Raw genomic sequence first — 18,544 nt, forward strand, 5'->3', positions numbered from 1 at the left:
TTTGGTGAGACATTGGATTGGCGAGTGGGAGTGACCAATGTTTCAATATAACCATATAGTGACGATTACTGTGGCAGAAGAAACTCCACAACAATAGGTGTAATCGTCTTCACATGTGGACTTCGTTGGGTTTGAAAAGACTTCTTTCGTTGTTATAAGCAACCATTTCATTATTGTTTGTCATCGATATGCTTGGATGGAATGCTTGCTTTGTGCTCACCACTACGTTACAATAATTGCTGTAGCTTGCTTGAGCCGAATCATGTGACTTTATTCCACAGGACGATCTGGACCAGTTGTCGGTGATCCACGTGACAGGAACAAAGGGCAAAGGTTCCACGTGCTTCTTCACAGAGAAGATCCTTCAGACGTGTGGATTTAAAACGGGGATGATATGGTCAGTTGCGACTTGGCAAAAGTATTGCTGCCTTTACAGTTTAGAGTATACTGTACAAATACTATGTATTTTACTCATGTTGTTGTGCACTTTATCATGTAACAGTGATTCTTGTACAGTCTCTTGTTTAACTTGTAGGGCCTGTAGTCTTTGTTTTAACTTAACGAATTGTATAGTTCCCATAGTAATGCATTCTTTCCATGCACAGTTTATTACCTAAACAAGTCATCAAAATAAGTTGAGTTGCGCATATCGAAAGAGAAAATTATAAATTTGTTTTTCTGCTCTCGCAAGATCGGCATTTTTACTCATGTTGTTGTGCACATTATCTCAGCCATGACTTATGAAGTCTCCTTGGAATATTCCCCCCCCCCACCCCCACTTAATTTGAATATTAGATTGAATCTAAGAGCCCGGTTCCTATAAATAACAATGCCTGTACTTCCCGGATTTACCCCATCATCGTGAAAGAAGAATCAAACTGTGGTCTCAACTCTCTCTTTCTCTCATTTTTATGTTTCACACGAATGTCATTGCCAGTAAGTGTTGCATGTATACTATACTGTTGCGAACCCCCCCCCCCAACAACAGTGCATATAGGCCTATACGTCTTGTAGGACTGGAGTGACGTCACTGGACGTGGTGGAAAACTGCATCACTGAGAGTGTGCTCTGACGCTCAGTAATATTTACCAGTGTAAATCCACAGAGATTATATATTTTTTGATAGGCTGGGAAATTTATTGTAATATTCCAAATAATCTAATCACCTGGTTTACTGTTTTATCCACAGAGATTATATATTTTTTAATAGGCTGGGAAATTTATTGTAATATTCCAAATAATCTAATCACCAGGTTTACTGTTTTAACCCCACCAGCTCGCCCCCGTTGACTGAGACAAGAGAACGAATACGTTTGAATGGTAAAGTGGTTCCGCGCCGAATGTTTGCAACCTACGGCCTAGAGCTTTTTCCGATGTTTGAAAAAGTGGAGGAGAATTTCAAAGAGTGGGAGATGGAAAAATATCGCCCAAATCTATATCAATACATCCTGACACTGGGACTCTCCATATTTCTCAAAGAAAAGGTAAACCAGCCCCGTATAAACAGCATTCCATGAATTTTCGAACGACAAGTGTGTCATGATTGTGGATCCGTTTTCTCATTTCGCTACACAACACAGCACAACACAATACAACACAACACAACACAAAACAACACAACACAACACAACACAACACAACACAACACAAGAACACACATTTGAAGAAAAAAAAAAGTAAGACAAATGCGACACAACAAGGAAAAGAAATTAAGAAAATTCTTCTAGTAATCAGAAAGGAACTTTAGAACTTCTGCATCTCTATCTTCTTTTTAAATTGCTTTTGGTAGTAGAATTGTGATTCTGTTGATTGCATTTTCCCAACAATACCAGGATTTACGATGTTTTGCAAGTAGATGATTGAAACCAATCGCTACCGAATCTGTCGGTTTCTAATTTTGCTGCTCTCTAATTAAAAGCACAAACAAACAGCTAAACAAAAACTGTAACATGGTCACTTGGATGGCACAAGCAAGAATTATGATGAGAGTATTATGATCAACTCAAAATTAACGATAATAGGAAAGATTGATATGATACTCTGGTGTGACGGGATCTCTTCCTGGTAAAGTATGATTCCGCTTTGCCATGTTTTAAAGGGACATTCGACATTCGATCCTTGGTCTTATGTCTACATTGGCTGTTCAGGGACATAAATCAAGGCATTCATCTTTCACGGGTAATTATCATGACACAGAGAATCAAGACATTGAGAAAGTTTTCAATCTCAATCTTTTTTTTTGAATGTATTAGGATACATGAACCTTGCAGTGCGATGCGTGGCAAACGTATGCAGCATTAAATGTCCTTTTTTCAGCATGCATTATTAAACAGATATTCCTGTCACTACTCGTCTTTTGCTTACTCACTCTTCACGCCACATCTCTCAGTTTATTAAAATTCATAATCTGTCGTGTGTCATTCAGCAGTGAAAATCACGTGTCGATATGTTTGTATCTTAGGTTGATGTCGTCATCCTTGAAGTGTTCATTGGAGGTGAAACTGACTACACAAATGTCTTCCGGTAAGTAGGCCTATCGGTACCAATTTTGGATTACTAATCCAAAATCTCCATCTCTGTTTTGAATTTGTAATTTATATGAAGTTAGTCTTAGTAGGCACTTTAGCGTTTACTCAACTCTTAAATCAGGCAAAGAAATATATCTAGATTCGAGTAAAAACACAACAACTCATGGAATTAAGTAACTAATTTGAAGGGGAAAAAAGAATCTACTGTAACGATAATGCTAGCACGTGCTAAACGCAAGGATTAGTCAATGCAGGTCTGCTATCTTAAAAGAAACATATTTGAGTTTGAGTTGAGTTGAGTTGAATTTATTGACACATGTTTTACATATTAACATCTAGATGTTATTTAATGAAGTTACATATGATATGATAACATGAAATCTTGTGAGAATACAATGATATGGAAGATACAGCTATGCATGCATTTTTACATTTATGTTACATAAAAATAACACATTTTGGTGAGTATAGTTTGATTCAATTTCATTGTGACATGTTGATAATAGAAAAGGCAAAAACATGAATGAGTATGTATAGACCTATACATGGCCTATACAGTTTCGTACAAATGCTAGTCGAGAATGTCAATCCATTTTTGCAACTACTCTGCCAACATGAGATGTACAATTTTAGTGTACTTCTCTAGAAGTACTCAAAGCTACACATGCATAAAATTATGTATGATACCTATAACCGTCATCAAAATCTATAGTCCAAACGACGACAACCTCGCCTCTTTTCGCTCGTTGCAAACATACCTTAGATGATTTATAAAGGCTGATTTGCCACATCAGGTTTTGCATATAGGTAGGCCCTATATACATACTTTTTCTTTCATTTTCTGGGGGGGGGGGGGTGACAAAATGAACATGGCAGAAGAGAATGAAGTCATAACACATCAGAAGAAAAGAAGAGGCGGAAAGTGCGCTGGATACTGTTGTGTTCTCTCTTATTCATGTTATTGCTCTTATTTAACGGACTAACAATCTTTTGACCATTGATTGAAGAAAGCTTACTCTTATGTAATTTTTTACTCCACTGGCCCTCCATATTGCACTGCATAGGACCCCTACTGTTGTTGGCCTTACGACTCTCGGCATTGACCACACCGAATATCTTGGAACCACATTGGAGAGCATCGCCTGGCACAAAGCGAGCATCGCTAAGGTAAGAATTATTTGGGACCTACACTCAACAAGCTTTGCTTTTTAGTAGGTTCCATCGTACTTCTCTTTGCATCCTTTACTTTGATTGAAAATGACCAATCGACCGCTATGTATTATGTTTGTATTCCTATTTCTTTATGTACGTATCCAAGCTGGACATTCTGTATTATTATATTTTGCTATATATCATGTATTTTCCATCGAGAAATACGAAAATAAAATTGAAATTGAAATTTGTCGCTGACATAGCTAACACGGGACAATGAAACTATGGCATCACGCGCGCGGTTTCCTATAGTGTTGGAGGGGCGATATGGTTTTAGTGGATTAAGTTTGCCATTTTTTTGTTGTTGTTGTAAACGATTAGAACCTCTTCTGAAATATGAAAGAGCATTGTGTGCAAAGAGGAAATTCAAAGTTTATTTGACGAAAATAGGCTTTCAACTGGCTGAGATATCAGTAAAAGTTGGGACCCGTCATTCAGTTGGACTTCTCTGTTTTACTCTGTTTTTTAATTTTTCAGTCATTTCAAAGCCAATTTTCATCAAAACTTGTAATACCTGTTAGAATCGTGTGTTCTTTAATATTTCATAAATGGTTGCTAATTATCTCACAAAAAGTTAAAATCTAAATCCTCATCTCAACAAAGCTATACCATACCATTAAGGCAGTGCAGTTGTGCATACAATAGCAAAGTTATGGTGTAAATTTCTTTGATATGTGATCAAAAACGTTTTTATGTAAGAGATGTCATAGTGGGTTTAGTGCCGTGATAACAGTTGAACACCTACTGCAGTGCGTTTAGACATTTCTTTTGGTTTTACATGACATCTGATTTCGAATGGTTTTTACGTTGGTACAGACATTCTTGGTAACTCTTTTATTCTGTGACATTGGTTATTTTTTGTGCTTTTTTTAAGATATCTATTAAACAAACGTTTAACGACTTTTGTACTTTATGTGCTGCGATCTACTTGCTAGTAGAGCAGTTAAGCCCTCAAAATCATGAGAATTGTGCAAAATTTGACAAAAGCATGAAACTTTCACCAGTGTTAGTACATACCATAAGATTCATCTTAAGATCGGGAGGTAAGTCTGATTTGACCTCTGATGACCTCCATAGGTCAATGAACTTTAAATATCAGAATATTGATGTTTGGAGGCATTTGTGAATGATAGGCCGAGATCTTGGTTACGCTGCACTAAATATGCATTTGTGCTACAAATCTTCTGTTTCCACAGGGCATTGACAGGTTTCTACCTTTGGCCTCTCATGACCTTTAGAGGTCAATGACCTCAAAATACCATAATATTGATCTGTGATGTTATTAGTTAATGATAAACATGGTTAAGATGTGCGAAGCAAGCATATCTGTTTTACAATGAAATTATCTTCATATTCTAAAGAGCAAAGACAGATTTCTACCTCTGACCTCTGGTGACCTTTAGAGGTGTTTATGACCTCAAAATATCATAATATTGATCTGTGGTGTCATTAGTTAATGATAAACATGGTTAAGATGTACAAAACAAGCATATCTGTTTTACAATGAAATTGTCTTCATATTCCATATTCTACCTTTGACCTCTGGTGATCTTTAGAGGATGTACAAAACAAACATATCTGTTTTACATTATGTAGCCCAGATGGCTACTAGCACATAAAATAAAGAATAGAATAGAATAAAATAGGATAGAGAGTAAAAGAAAACAGAACACTGCATTCGTTTTCCTAGTCACCCTGAATGTGACGTTTATGAAACCGTTTATCTTTCTTCCAGCTATTTTTTTTTTTTTTTTTTGTCGAAACCACCTCTCCCAAGAAAAGTCTATGGTCATAGGAATTTATAAGTTAGACATTGGCTACTTTCCCCGCTAGTGGTCAGTTCCAATGGCTCTCCATCCCCAAAGTCCCGCACCAAATGACATGATGGCGTGTTTCTACCCTCTGATCCCCAAACATAAATGATCTTCTGAGCTGGAAGGTCGCCCTCCTGCCAGAATTTATCCCTCTAAAGGGCTTTTTACACTTGCAAATTTTTACTTGGTTCCGTACCGACGGTGGGGCTAAGGGGAGGGGGGGGGGGTCTTAGCCCCACCAATAAGGAATTAATTTGTAGTGAACACCACACCCCAATATAAGACTGAGCCAATGAAATGCTTTAGGAAAGGACGATTGTTAATAAATTACTTATGAAAAAAAAGACATGTTTGAGCCGAGAAATCAGTTAGAGTGGCAAGCTGTAAATGTGATGACCAATCCAATATCTATGTATCTGTACAATAATATGGTCGCCGGCTTGGAGAAAGTCGTAAGGAGCTTTTGGGAACTTACACAATAATGATGTTGTCTCATTATTGATATATATATATATATATATATATATATATATATATATATATATAACAGAAATCGTTCAAGAGGAATGACTTTAATTTACGTTTGAAGACATTTCAAGAGATGTAGTCTGATTTGTTAAGGGGCAAATCATTCTACTGTTTGCAGTCTTGTAAACATACTTGTATCTTTGGCGAAAACTGTTTAAGTACGTGGACGGTGATAAGTAGGCCCCTTTAATCAAATTATGTATGAACCAAATGGTTTCTTTTGAACATGTATTGTGTTGAAAAGTTCTTGGCAAAATTCCAGGGAAAATGTGTACGTGAAAATTCCGATGTTCAAAGCATGTGATGGGAAATGTAAGCAGTATGTGCGAATGCTTCTATGTTTCCTGCTGAACTTATTTGTTAGTGGGGGAAAAGAAAAGAAAAGAGAAATCTCGCTCTACCATGTCTACATCACAACGCCTACGGATATCTATTATCTAAGCTGCAGGTGGGTTGGAATGTCTTGTTTAGAGCACCAACCTAAGTACAGATTAATTGGCACGCTATCTTTAGAAGAGAAACAATACTTTGCTTCACATTGTTAGTGGGGAAAAGAAAAGAAAAGAAAAGAAAAGAAAAGAAAAGAAAAGAGAAGTCATGCTTCATATGAGATGTTCAGATCCCGCTCTACACCACAACGCCAACGGATGTCTAGGCTGGAGGTGGGTTGGAATGTCTTACACAGCACCAAAAGTAATTGCAGATTAATTGGCACGCTATCTTTTGAAGAGAAACAATACTTTGTTTCACTCACAATGATAGCAGAACGACAATTGATAATCATCCGCTCGTGTGAAATCAAGCAGAAGTTTTTCAAAACACTTCAAGAGGCATCTTGGTGAGTTACAGTCTGTTAAACATGTCAATATAATGTGAAAAACAAATTGAAGGCCACCTGCAATCTAGGCCACCTGCAATACAGCCTTGCATTTTCCGACATCACAACAACTTCACGTGAAATAATCAACACGTTCCATATTATACTCGTGATGGAGAGGGAAAATAATAAACAACAACATTGCAAGATTGATGAAGACAACAGACGGGAACTGATTCCACGTAAAATACATAAACATGTACATATGTATTTTGATTTCTCCATGCATTTTCCCATATCATTACACACAATCATTGAACACGTATACTAGTACTTGATATGGTGTTCAGCTCACTGTGTGCAGACTGAGCATGATCCGATAATTCAGAACCTTTGCCTGAGAAAGGATTGTAGCCTATTCCGCGAGTCAAAAAGAAGCTTTCCTATCATCTCGTGTATCCTGTACTCTATGTGCAATGCACCCGTCATAGAGACAAGAGACAAGCTTGCCTTCACCCAAACTGTTCAGATGTCAAATGAAAGAAGGATATTATTCAGAGGGGTGAAGGTTCAGGTGTAAGTTTCTTCACTTTGTCTCCCTCTACAAATTAAATTTGTTAAGATCGCAACTGTTGATTTGTAAATTAGCAAACATGTCGGAAAAAAGGAACCAGTGGGACTCGAACCTGTCATCTACTGCTATCCTATGCCTTGTCCGCCTTGGACTACTTAACATAACAATGTCGGAATCTCGGAGCTTGGGTATTTGTTCCATGTTCATCGTGTCACTGCCGGCAACCAGGGACAGCCTGGTGGTAGTGTCGCTGCCCGGAAAGCAGTAGATGACAGGTTCGAGTCCCACTGGTTCCTTTCTTCCGACATGTTTGTTAATTTACAGATCAGCAGTTGCGATCTTAACAAATTTAATTTGTAGAGGGAGACAAACTGAAGAAACTTACACCTGTTTAGATTTTGCCAATGGAAGACTCTGATGATCGCATACAGTGGCTGTGCACCTGGAAGAACGCTGGTCTGACCTCAGGATGTCCAGTTTAGTCGTGGTGGAGTTCTGTGTGCCGATCCGTGCAATGTAAGCTCAATCGCGTGCTTCACTGAAGACGCATATGCTGGCCTGTCTTATGAAAGAGATCGAGGGTATACATCTAGACCAATTTCAGCAGGAGGTTACACCAAGGAGGTGCTAGGCAAGCAGCTCGCCTATTACCTCCTTGGTTACACTGAATCATCACTTGCTGGCAGAAAGTTTTAACCGGATGATATTACCCGCTGCAATATTACCCTGATTCACACATTGGATGCAAACCGGATGGTCATATTGGAAACAAGCAATATTTGGGCATGGGGGCACAACTCTTGGCCAGGCCCAATTGTTAAGGAGTATCGAGTATAAAGAAGACAATAAGAGCAAATAGTAGTTCCACTCCTATTTGGAAGTGAGGTACCTAAAGATGTCATAAAAAAAAAAAAATGCCCCAAGTTGCCTGACTTAATGACCGAAACTTAATTGTATGACAATAGCAAGACACAGGATTACTTCATGTGGAATGCACGTTAGGCCTCACAGTATGTCGTTTTCCAGATGGTCCATGACGTCACTGTATGCTCCAGGACCATGAGTCATTCATCGGAACCATACAGCCCACGAGCTCAAAACTAGGTAGCTTTGCCCATGAGCTTGACACTAAGTTTTGAGATAGGCAAACCAGGCCCATTATAAGAGTCCGACACATGGGGGGGGGGGGGGGGGAGGTCCACAAGACCTATACACTGAATAGATTAAGCTCTCTGAAATACATACATATATTAATCTCATACCGTGGGCCAAGTTTTCCTCGAGTGTCGAGTTCGCGGACCGCACAGATTGTGGGCCTATTATATTTGATGTCGAGCTCCTGGACCTTGTTCATCTAGTGTTCAGGTCACAGGATGTATGACTCGTGGGCTGCGTAACTCATGGGCTGTACGACTCTTGAGTTGTTTGACTTGTGACGTACACCTGATGAGGTGGGCCTGTTGTTTTCTGGTTAGCATCTTTCACCCTTTCATCCAGTTCAAGGGACTTTGCGATATGCCTGTTCACATACTATTAAGCATCAACCAAAAATATGGTAGTTAGTACTCCTCTCCCCACATGCCGTGTTTAAGCGTACAAATTTTGTCCAGTGCAAATTGGATAATGTTGCACATAATTTCATGCAAGGTAGGCTGCATAACTAACCCAAACATAAATATTATACAGTATGTCCCCCCCAAAAAATTACAGTGAGATTTTCGCATTGATAACGCCCAGTATGATTAAATTGTGTAGATGCTACTTCAGGGTCTTAAAATATAAAATTTTAGCTCTATTTTGCAGTAAACCCCTTTCGATTTGGTTAAGCGGTCACAGAGAAATGTGGATTGTTGTAAAGCATGTCATGAGTCTGATTCTTCCAAGTTTAGCACTTCAATGATCTTGTGTGTGAATACAATAGACAGAACTTGGAGGGAAGAGATTCCTGACACCCTCTACAAAATTCCTCATTTCTCTTTGACTACTGAAGCAAATCGAATGGGGTTTCCTGTAAGATGTGGGCAATGAGTTACAGTTTCATACCCTGAATTTGTATATAGATTGCTTCGATATTTTTAAAGATATCATTGCGGAGGTTCCCGTTGTATATATATATATATTTTTTTTTTTTTGGGGGGGGGGGGGGACATACGGTATTTGAGGTCACTGCCATCACTGAAGACACGTAAGCTTCATTTCTGAAGTAATTGACCGCTCACATTCCTGAGACCTTTTACTATGAACCAAACCAATGCTCTGTGGAATATGCATACATGCTTTGATTATAACGTCAAGGCGTGATTTGTAAATGATTAAACTTTTAGGATTAAACCAATGAAACCAAACATCAATATTTGTAATCCTACGTAAATTTTGATATTTAAAAGTCTGACCTCACATTGTCCTTAGATGTTAAAGTTTGATATACACAGGGTAATGACCAATGTTCTGTGGAATGAGAAGACACTTCTATTGTAGCATAAATGCTAATAGCATAATGCATGATTGTACACCAGGTATACAGTTAACCACTGAATATACGTCAAATATCAATATTCTGATATTTTGAGGTCATTGACCTGTCAGTCCTCGGAGGTCAAAGGCAGAGACATGTAAATAATTTCCTTGATCTGAGGAATAGGAAAGCGATTCAGTTGTAACACAAATGAATTTTTAAGACATCGTTATCATGTTTATCACCAACCATTTGCACCAAATATCAAAATTCTGATAATTTGAGGTCAATGACCTCTGGAGGTCATCAAAGGTCAAAGGTAGAAACCTGTCAGGGTTCTATGGAGCATGAACACAATTCCACTGTAACAAAAATGAGTTTTTAGTACATCATTACCATTTTAACATTCATCAATGACGCAAAATATCTATTTTTATCAAATTTTGAGGTCATTGACCTTTGGAGGTCATCAGAGGTCAATTCAGACTTACCTCCCGATCTTAAAAAATGAATCCTATAACATGTACTAACACTGGTGAAAGTTTCATGCTTTAGTCAATTTTGCACAATTTTTCGGCTTATCTGCTCTACTATGCAGAAAGACCGTCCTTGCTTCACCCTCAGCCAGCCAAAAGGACCTCTACAGGTGATCGCAGAGCGCACGAAGGAAATTGGAGTAAGCATCTCTACTCGGTATAGCCAATGCCAGCAAATGAGACGGTATAAGCAAGCCATTTCATACAACAACAAACAAGCTGCATGTCACAATGATCTTACGTTGCATTAAAAATAATCCGATACTGCCACTTAAAACTTCATGATATTAAATATGCACGACTAATAGCATTATTTAACACTGATCACATTTGATCTACAATGCGTTGATGTTGCTACTAAAATATGACCATTTCTTGCATTTCCTTTCTCTTGTTTTCATTCATCAGTATGAATATAAATTGTATTATAACATTGATCACGAAAAAATGTCAGTACTTTGAAGTTCAAATGGGTTCCACCGTAATGTTCACGTATATAATTCATTTGTAAGTAGGCGTACATGATACAAGTATTTGTATTCATCTTGACAGGCGACCCCTTTATACATTTGCCCACCCCTCTCTGCCTACGAGACCGATGGAAAAGCATTCGAACTTGGTATCCATGGTAACTTTCAACGCGATAACGCGGCCTTAGCTGTTCAGTTGGCAAAGCGCTGGATTGAAGAGAAACGTCCTGGTCGATATGACTTTAACGGTTGGTTTCAGTATTGTCTCGTTTTGATACTTTTTTTTTTATGCCTCCGCCACGAAGTGGTGCCGGAGGCATTATGTTTTCGGGTTGTCCGTGCGTCCGTCTGTTCGTCTTTCCGTCCGTCTGTCCGTCCGTCTTTCCGTCCTTCCATCCGTAATCAATTTTGTGGACAGCGTAACCAAAGAACCGTTTGAGGTTCCATAATGAAACTTGGCATGTATGAGTGGGCAAAGTTGTGCCTATCAACTTTTAGATGCACATGCTCAAGGTCAAATGCTCAAAATTTCACTATTTCCCCCATATCCACGCAATGCTTGAAGGTATTTTCTTTAAATTTAGTTTATACATGTACTACCAAATAAAGATTCTCCAGAGAGAGTTTCGGGTCATGAAGTCAAAGGTCAAAGATCAAAGGTCAAGTCAAAATGTTGAAATTTCATGTCTCGCAAATGGTTTATGGTATCTTAATGGAACTTAGTATATATGCATTACTTACTGACAGCGATTATATAGAGAATCTGGGGGTCATGGGTCAAAGGTCATTGGTCAAAGGTCAAGGTCAACTCCTCAAAATGTCACTTCTTCCCTATTTATGCAGTGCCTGCAGTATTTTTCTTGAAACTGAATATATACATATCATATACCCAAGTATAGAGATTCTCTGGGAAGTTTCTTGCCGTAAGGTCAAAGGTCAATTGAAAGTGCTAAATTTCCCTTCTTCGTCCGTATCTCGCAAGTGACTCAAGGTACCATCATGAAACATTTTCATGCATGTTCTACCTGACAGTGATTCTCTTGGGAACTTTAGGGTCTTAAAGTCAAAGGTCAAGGGTCAAAGGCCAGATTTAAATGCTAATATTTTACCATTTGATACTGAAATTAAACCTATTAGGAGAACCATGCATGCATTATGGCGGAGGCATACCAGTCACCATAGCGACGTTCCTAGATTATTAATGTACTGCTGTCATTGGTTGAAAATAGCTTGATCAGAAACGTCTATGAAACGCAATGTTAATAAATGTCTTTCTACGCTATCGATCACAAACTCCGATGTCCAGTATGGAGTTGTAAGGCTTGGCATCAGATAGATATATTTTGATTTGTACTTAATCGATTAACTTGATTATAAGTTTATGTATGTTTTAATTCATTATATATATATATATATATATATATATATATATATACTTGTTAATTCCTCTAAATTAGATGAAGAATGCACCTCTACCCTTGGCAGAGTTGGCTTTTGGCTTTTAGTAAAGGGGTTGTATATTTTTTTTTTCTATTGAGATGGGGGATTCATAATTAATTACTTTTTTTCTCATTATTACTTCTTGCGAAATAATCAGAAACTCCTTAAGAAATATAAAAGAGCATATTCTAAGATGAAGTTTATTCAATAAAAATCTATTTCAAAATAGCCGAGATATCAAAAAACAAAGTAAAACAAAGTTGTCCTGATAAAAGGTGGTTCCCACCTTTTATCAGGACCTCTTTGTTTTTGGATATCTCAGCCATTTTAAAACAGATTTTCATCAGATAATCTTTTAATCCCTTTTTCAATTGCATGCTCTTTCATTATAATTTCTACGAGGTTTCTCAGTAACTCACAAAAAGATTGGAAACATGAAGCCGCATCTCAACCAACACTATGCTACCCCTTCAACAGTCAAACATCAAGGACAAAGTCATGAGCTTTGAGTTTCACCTGCAGATCTAGCCGTATTTATAAATAAAATTTCATCTTGTGAATGGGGAGTAAACAGTATAATCACATGAGATGGAAGCGGTATCCCAGTCGACGGTGATCACGTGTGTATTGTCTCGGGAGCACAAGCTCAAGGGCTGCAATTAGTTTTGCGTTGTACGTGCAGTATGTCAAAGGTATACATACATTTCTCCGTCTGTTCTTTTTCGATTTGTTATGAAGACCTTCCGGTGAGATCGTCTGCGGATGAAGGTATTCCCGTCGTGAAACCATTTGTGTTGCCCGATCCATTCATACAAGGTAGGACCACGTCATCAATGGTAATGATTATTTAATGTTTAACGCAATCTTTGTTATTATGGTAGCATTTAATGTTCGTGAACGTTTTCATCAAATAGATGCGATTTCGCTATATAGGATATGATTATGTAAGATGAGAAAAATGTGGCCCCTTATGAGCTACAGATTTCCAACTGTTAAGGAAGATATGACACTTTAAAGATAAACTAATTTTGGCAGAACATTTCTTGAACTGCTGCTATGAATATGCGCATGTTTTCTCACAATTTTCAATGATTGTGTTTAAAAAAGTGGAGGAAAATTCAATATCTATAATAATCTACAATAATATAAAAGGGTAAAACACTATCATTTATGGCAAAACAATTGGTCCATGGGTGCATTGGAACAACAAAGTACAAAAGAACATTGTAAACTTTCGAGGCGAGGCGATGGCATTAAACCACTCATTTGCTTATCCATTGTTATTGATTGTTCAAGAAGTGTTTTGTTGTAATTAGCAAAACTTCGCAGTTTCATAATTTCTTTGATTTTAATCCGATTAAAAAAACCAAAAAAAAAAAAACAAACAAACAAAACCAATTATACCGGCGTACCCAGCTTTTTTTTTTTGGGGGGGGGGGGGGAGGAGCGAAGGTTACAGTCACCGCACCCCCTCCCCCTCTATTTGGAAGGCATATATATATATATATATACACACACACACATAATAGTTGTATATTGATTTAAAGCCGATCCATTTCAACATTTTCTCAAGTAAGATTGCACCAGATCGTTGATTTTCATTTCTGAAAATGCAAAATTTCTCTTGGTTGGGAGGGGGATACCAACTCCCACACCCTCCATCTTCTGTGCTCCTTTTCCTAGCCTTGTACACTTTTAAGATTTAAAAAAAAAAATCTGAATAATTCTGAGTGTCTTGTCACTTTAGTTAAGAAAAAACAAATCCCGCAACACTTCAACCATGTAGGACCTACAAGGGATATGTCCTCTTTTTATTAACCCTTTCTTTGCTAAGTTCCCCTCCATATCAAACTGAGTGCAATTTTCTGACGATTTCCCAAACATTCCATCATCAAATATGCGTAAACGAGTTATTTCAACTTCAACTGTAAAAATGCAAAAGCTCCCTCGTATGGGAAGGGTGGGATAGCCCTTTCCCACGCCTTCTCCTGCTGCACTGGCTACACTTTAAAGACTGACAATTTTCCAAATAGTTATGCCACAAAATGTGTGTACCAGATCGTTTTAAATTCACATTTAGACAATTTTACTCCCATATAAAGTAACAAAGTAATATACATACGCTTATATGAGTACATACTAAAAAAAAGAAAATCGAGTAACAAAAGATTCAACAATACATTGTTCACTATAATAGTAATATCTACCTTACATTTTGATAAATGATCAAGGAAGCAACTAAAATTTCATATTTTTTTTTTACTGTAAAAGGAAAAAAGAGGAATTAAACTGCAATCAAAAAGTACAAAATCTCACTCGTGTAGAAGGAGAAAAAAGGCTTACCTCCTCGGACACATCCTCCTCCTTGTTCTCCTTCCACTATCTTGATAATTTCTCTGACTGACAAATTTTCTGATATTCAAACAAAAGTGTGCGCCAGATGGTTGAAGTTCAGTTCTAGAAATGAAAAAAAAAAAAAAAAGCTTCCTCGACTATGGGAGGGGTATATTCCTGCTCAGTCCCCTCAATAAACTTTTGAAAATTTCCGATTATACCCCAAAAAGTGTGCATCAGATCGCTTTATTTCAATAAAAAAAAAAAATGCGAAAGCTCCGTCGAGCTGGAGGGGTATCACCTTACCACACTCTCAAAGACCTCATCAGCCCTAAGGTACACATTGATGATGCACTCGCGGAATAAAAGCTGAAATTCCGTCGTTTAGCTAGTAACACTTCGCTGAAAAGCCCTATTTATTTTCGGTACTTCTTTACTGAAAAAAAACCCAACAACAACATTCTAACTCGTCCAAAGCTGACACCGGATCGCTGAGTATCAGGTCTGAAACTGCAACATCACCCTCTTGTGGGAGAAGGAATTATAATACCCCCTCCTACAACCGCGTATTCATGTTTTCTCCACTTCATTGCTTAACAGAATAAATACAAGAAATCAATATCCTAAAAACAAATTGTTAGATAATCACATCAAAATACGGCTACATTACTTAAACCAGTGGGAATGTTTAAAGGGATCGTATAGTTTTGGTTGAAAACTAATTTCAGGTTTCTAACATTTTTTGGTGAGATAATTAGAAACTTCTTATGAAATATGAAAGAGCATGTAATTCTATGAGGAATTCAACGTTTATTTGATGAAAATTGGTTTTAAAATGGCTCAGATATCCAAAAGAGAGCGATTCTAATAAAGTGTGGGACGGTTGCTTTGTTTTACTTCGTTTTTGGATGCTTCAGTCATTCCAAACCCGATTTTCATCAAATAAACTTTGTATTCCTCGTAAAATGGTATGCTCTGTACTATATCATGTGTTTTCTTGGTATCTCGCAAAAAGTTAAAAGCTCAGTTCTCACCTCCACCAATACTGTATCATCCCTTTAAAGTTCAAATCCTGGCTCTGCCGGTGGTGGTTATTCCTCAGGGTTGAAGGACTGCTCGTTACCGGGCCGCCAGCAAGTTGTGCGTTGGAAGCACGTGACCTTCTACTGCGACACCGCGAGCAATGAGATGAGCTTGACTGCGAGCAAGGAATGGTTCAAGGCAGCTGCAGAAGAGGAAAGGGAGAGGCTCAGCGTACCCGTGACCCGCGTGCTCATGTTCAGCATGAAAGCCAAAGTGAAGACTCCAGGAGTCATGAGAAAAATTGCGGTAAACCTGGAAATATTGGCAACGGGTCTGAGATAGGGAGCTATCGTATAGTTTGTAATACAGGAAATTTGAAAAATCATTCATTGTTGTTACAATAATTTGTAATAAAATTGTCAAAGTTCTTTTCTATCGGGTACTGTAAAAAGATGCAGTTGCAAGGCAGATTTGAATTTGTTGATGTTGGTAATTTTATTGTCTAGTAGATTTGTGGGTATATTATGCCACAAGGTAGAAGCATTCAATGCAAACGCTCTTTCCCCTTTCGAAGTTGGTTCTTTGATTTTTTTTTTAATAGCGCATTTGGATTTGATCGGACTGTGTTATAAGAGTAGTCAATTGATATCATCATTATATTTAATACTCGTGGTTGATTGGGCCAAAGGTAAATGTTATCCTTCCCCCTCCTTTTTTTTTTTCACGAGAAGAATCTCTGAACGGAACCTTAGTGAGTTTTCCTATCTTTTTAAAGTTATTTATTTCTTTTTAATTCTTTTTCTTTTAAAGGGCCAAAAGCGTGGACGACTGACATGCAGCCCAGTTCAACCCGCGGGACCTAAAATGATGCAATATGATTTATATAATGTATGCAATATAACGATATAATATTATGTATGTGCTTGACAGGATTTTGACTTCGATGCCGCCATCTTCTGTCCTAGTTGGATGATGGCTGGCACGCTGCCTGAAGCTCATCGTAAGTTTTCTTGGAAAACACCACTACCGCAACCCATGTACCGGGATCTACGCTGATCAAATGAATTTTACCGCAAACTAACAACCATATTGCTTATTGTTTCCTTTCAATTTCTTTAAAACCTAATGAACTAGTGTGCTACATGTTTGGATATATACAGTGTGATTCAAAATAACGTAAAGAAAAGTGGTGATCGGGGATCCAGGAAGTTTTAAACTCTTCTAGCATACTGTAATGCCAATGTGTAATACAGTTAAACAGATCTCAACCTTATCCCAATCTTAAACGTCAAACACTTCGGTTGAAACTGCCATTATACACCATTTGCGGTTGTTTTCCTAGCGAGGACTTGTAGAACCTGCCGCCACACGTAAACCATCTTTAGAAAATATATTTAAATAATTAAATAATGTAACTTATTTGAATGTCATCAATTAATTAATTGATTAATTCATTCATTCGTTCATTCATTCATCCACTCATTTATTCATTCATTTATTCATTTTTATTTTTATTCAATTTATTCATCTTTAAAGATACATAGTAAATTAGCCTCCTAGGGCTAAAAAAAAAGTTGAGTAAAGTAAATAATACATGGACATGTGAAGTAATGAAACGCATAAAAGAAGAAAAATTGCTGTGCACGAGCTACATGAATGCGTTAAAAATCTAAAATTCTAAATCTTACAATCGAAATGCCAACTCCTCGGACACATGCATAGCATGTTTATGATTATGATTATGATCATGATTATGAGAAACAAGAACAAGAATAAGTCTAAAATTTGGGGTGACAAGGTGCTGTTTCGTTGTAACAAATCGTATCAGAATACTGCTGAAATAAAGTGTGCTTGAACACCATTGAAACAGGCTTGGAGAGAAATAAAGAATCCCATATGTCTGGGAAAAATGATATTCGTGTTTCCTTCTTTTTAGCTTCTTCTTACACCGACGAAGAGCGGTACACTCTTGAGGGAGAAATGAAAAACACCGCAGAACTGAAGACCCACTTCGAGGAAGCACTGGATAAACTTGGAAAGAAGAAGCGCCCTATAGTGAAGACGGCCTCTTCGGTACCGGCCGCCCTCCGATGGACCGTGGGTACAGTCGACGACCTTCGGGATCTGCCCCCATTGCAGGACTGCGAATCCGAGGACGACGGGCGACTCGACGTCGCAAGTCACGTGCAGGTGATGGTGACCGGAAATTTCTACATCGTCGGTCAAATCGTGAAGATTGGATCCCGCTTTTGAACTTGGTGATAGATGACCAATTACCTGAAACTTGCTATCACAGTGCATAGCATGAGAAAGCACATAGTTGATTATGCTTTCTTGCGACTCTTTTATGGCATGATCTTTTAGCATGAAAGTTCTTCTATCACAGGGGCACTAGTGTAAAGATAATGTAAGCTAATCATTTGCCACATATTATCATAATCTACTACGTAAATTCGTTGACAACAGCTAAAGCAATATCGTCTTTTGCTTTCAGTTTCGTCAAAATCTCAATCAAAATGGTCTCACGTAATCTATAAAGCGATTTGTCATGTATTTTGGTATCTTTTTAAAATATATTTGTTCGTTTGTCACACTGGGCACCCCAACAAATGTATGCAACCACGCACGCACAATACATAAAAAAAAAATACACAATCACTCCTCAGAGTAGAAAAAAAAAAATCTATACAAAATGCACAGTCAAACAATAAATGTAGACACCTACACATCATAGTCTATACAGGCGAAATGTTTTAAGACAATATCAAACATGTGTGGGATGTAGAAGCCTTCGTAAACCCAAACTGTCAAGA

General features: G+C 37.8%; 1 protein-coding gene across 1 annotated transcript in view; it reads left to right on the forward strand.

Annotated features, from left to right (window-relative positions):
* LOC140239935 (folylpolyglutamate synthase, mitochondrial-like) overlaps positions 1-18,066 on the forward strand; it is a 33,372-nt gene extending 15,306 nt beyond the window's left edge. Inside the window, exons 4-13 of the mRNA XM_072319755.1 lie at positions 282-397; positions 1,277-1,484; positions 2,462-2,523; positions 3,593-3,695; positions 10,527-10,604; positions 11,017-11,182; positions 13,113-13,190; positions 15,811-16,037; positions 16,662-16,731; positions 17,668-18,066. Coding sequence (XP_072175856.1) covers positions 282-397; positions 1,277-1,484; positions 2,462-2,523; positions 3,593-3,695; positions 10,527-10,604; positions 11,017-11,182; positions 13,113-13,190; positions 15,811-16,037; positions 16,662-16,731; positions 17,668-17,984 — 1,425 coding nt within the window. The 3' untranslated portion in view covers positions 17,985-18,066. The remainder of the gene's footprint in view (positions 1-281; positions 398-1,276; positions 1,485-2,461; positions 2,524-3,592; positions 3,696-10,526; positions 10,605-11,016; positions 11,183-13,112; positions 13,191-15,810; positions 16,038-16,661; positions 16,732-17,667) is intronic.
* Positions 18,067-18,544: the final 478 nt, after the last annotated feature.

This window comes from Diadema setosum, chromosome 2 (assembly GCF_964275005.1).
Source record: "Diadema setosum chromosome 2, eeDiaSeto1, whole genome shotgun sequence".
NCBI lineage: Eukaryota > Metazoa > Echinodermata > Echinoidea > Diadematoida > Diadematidae > Diadema > Diadema setosum.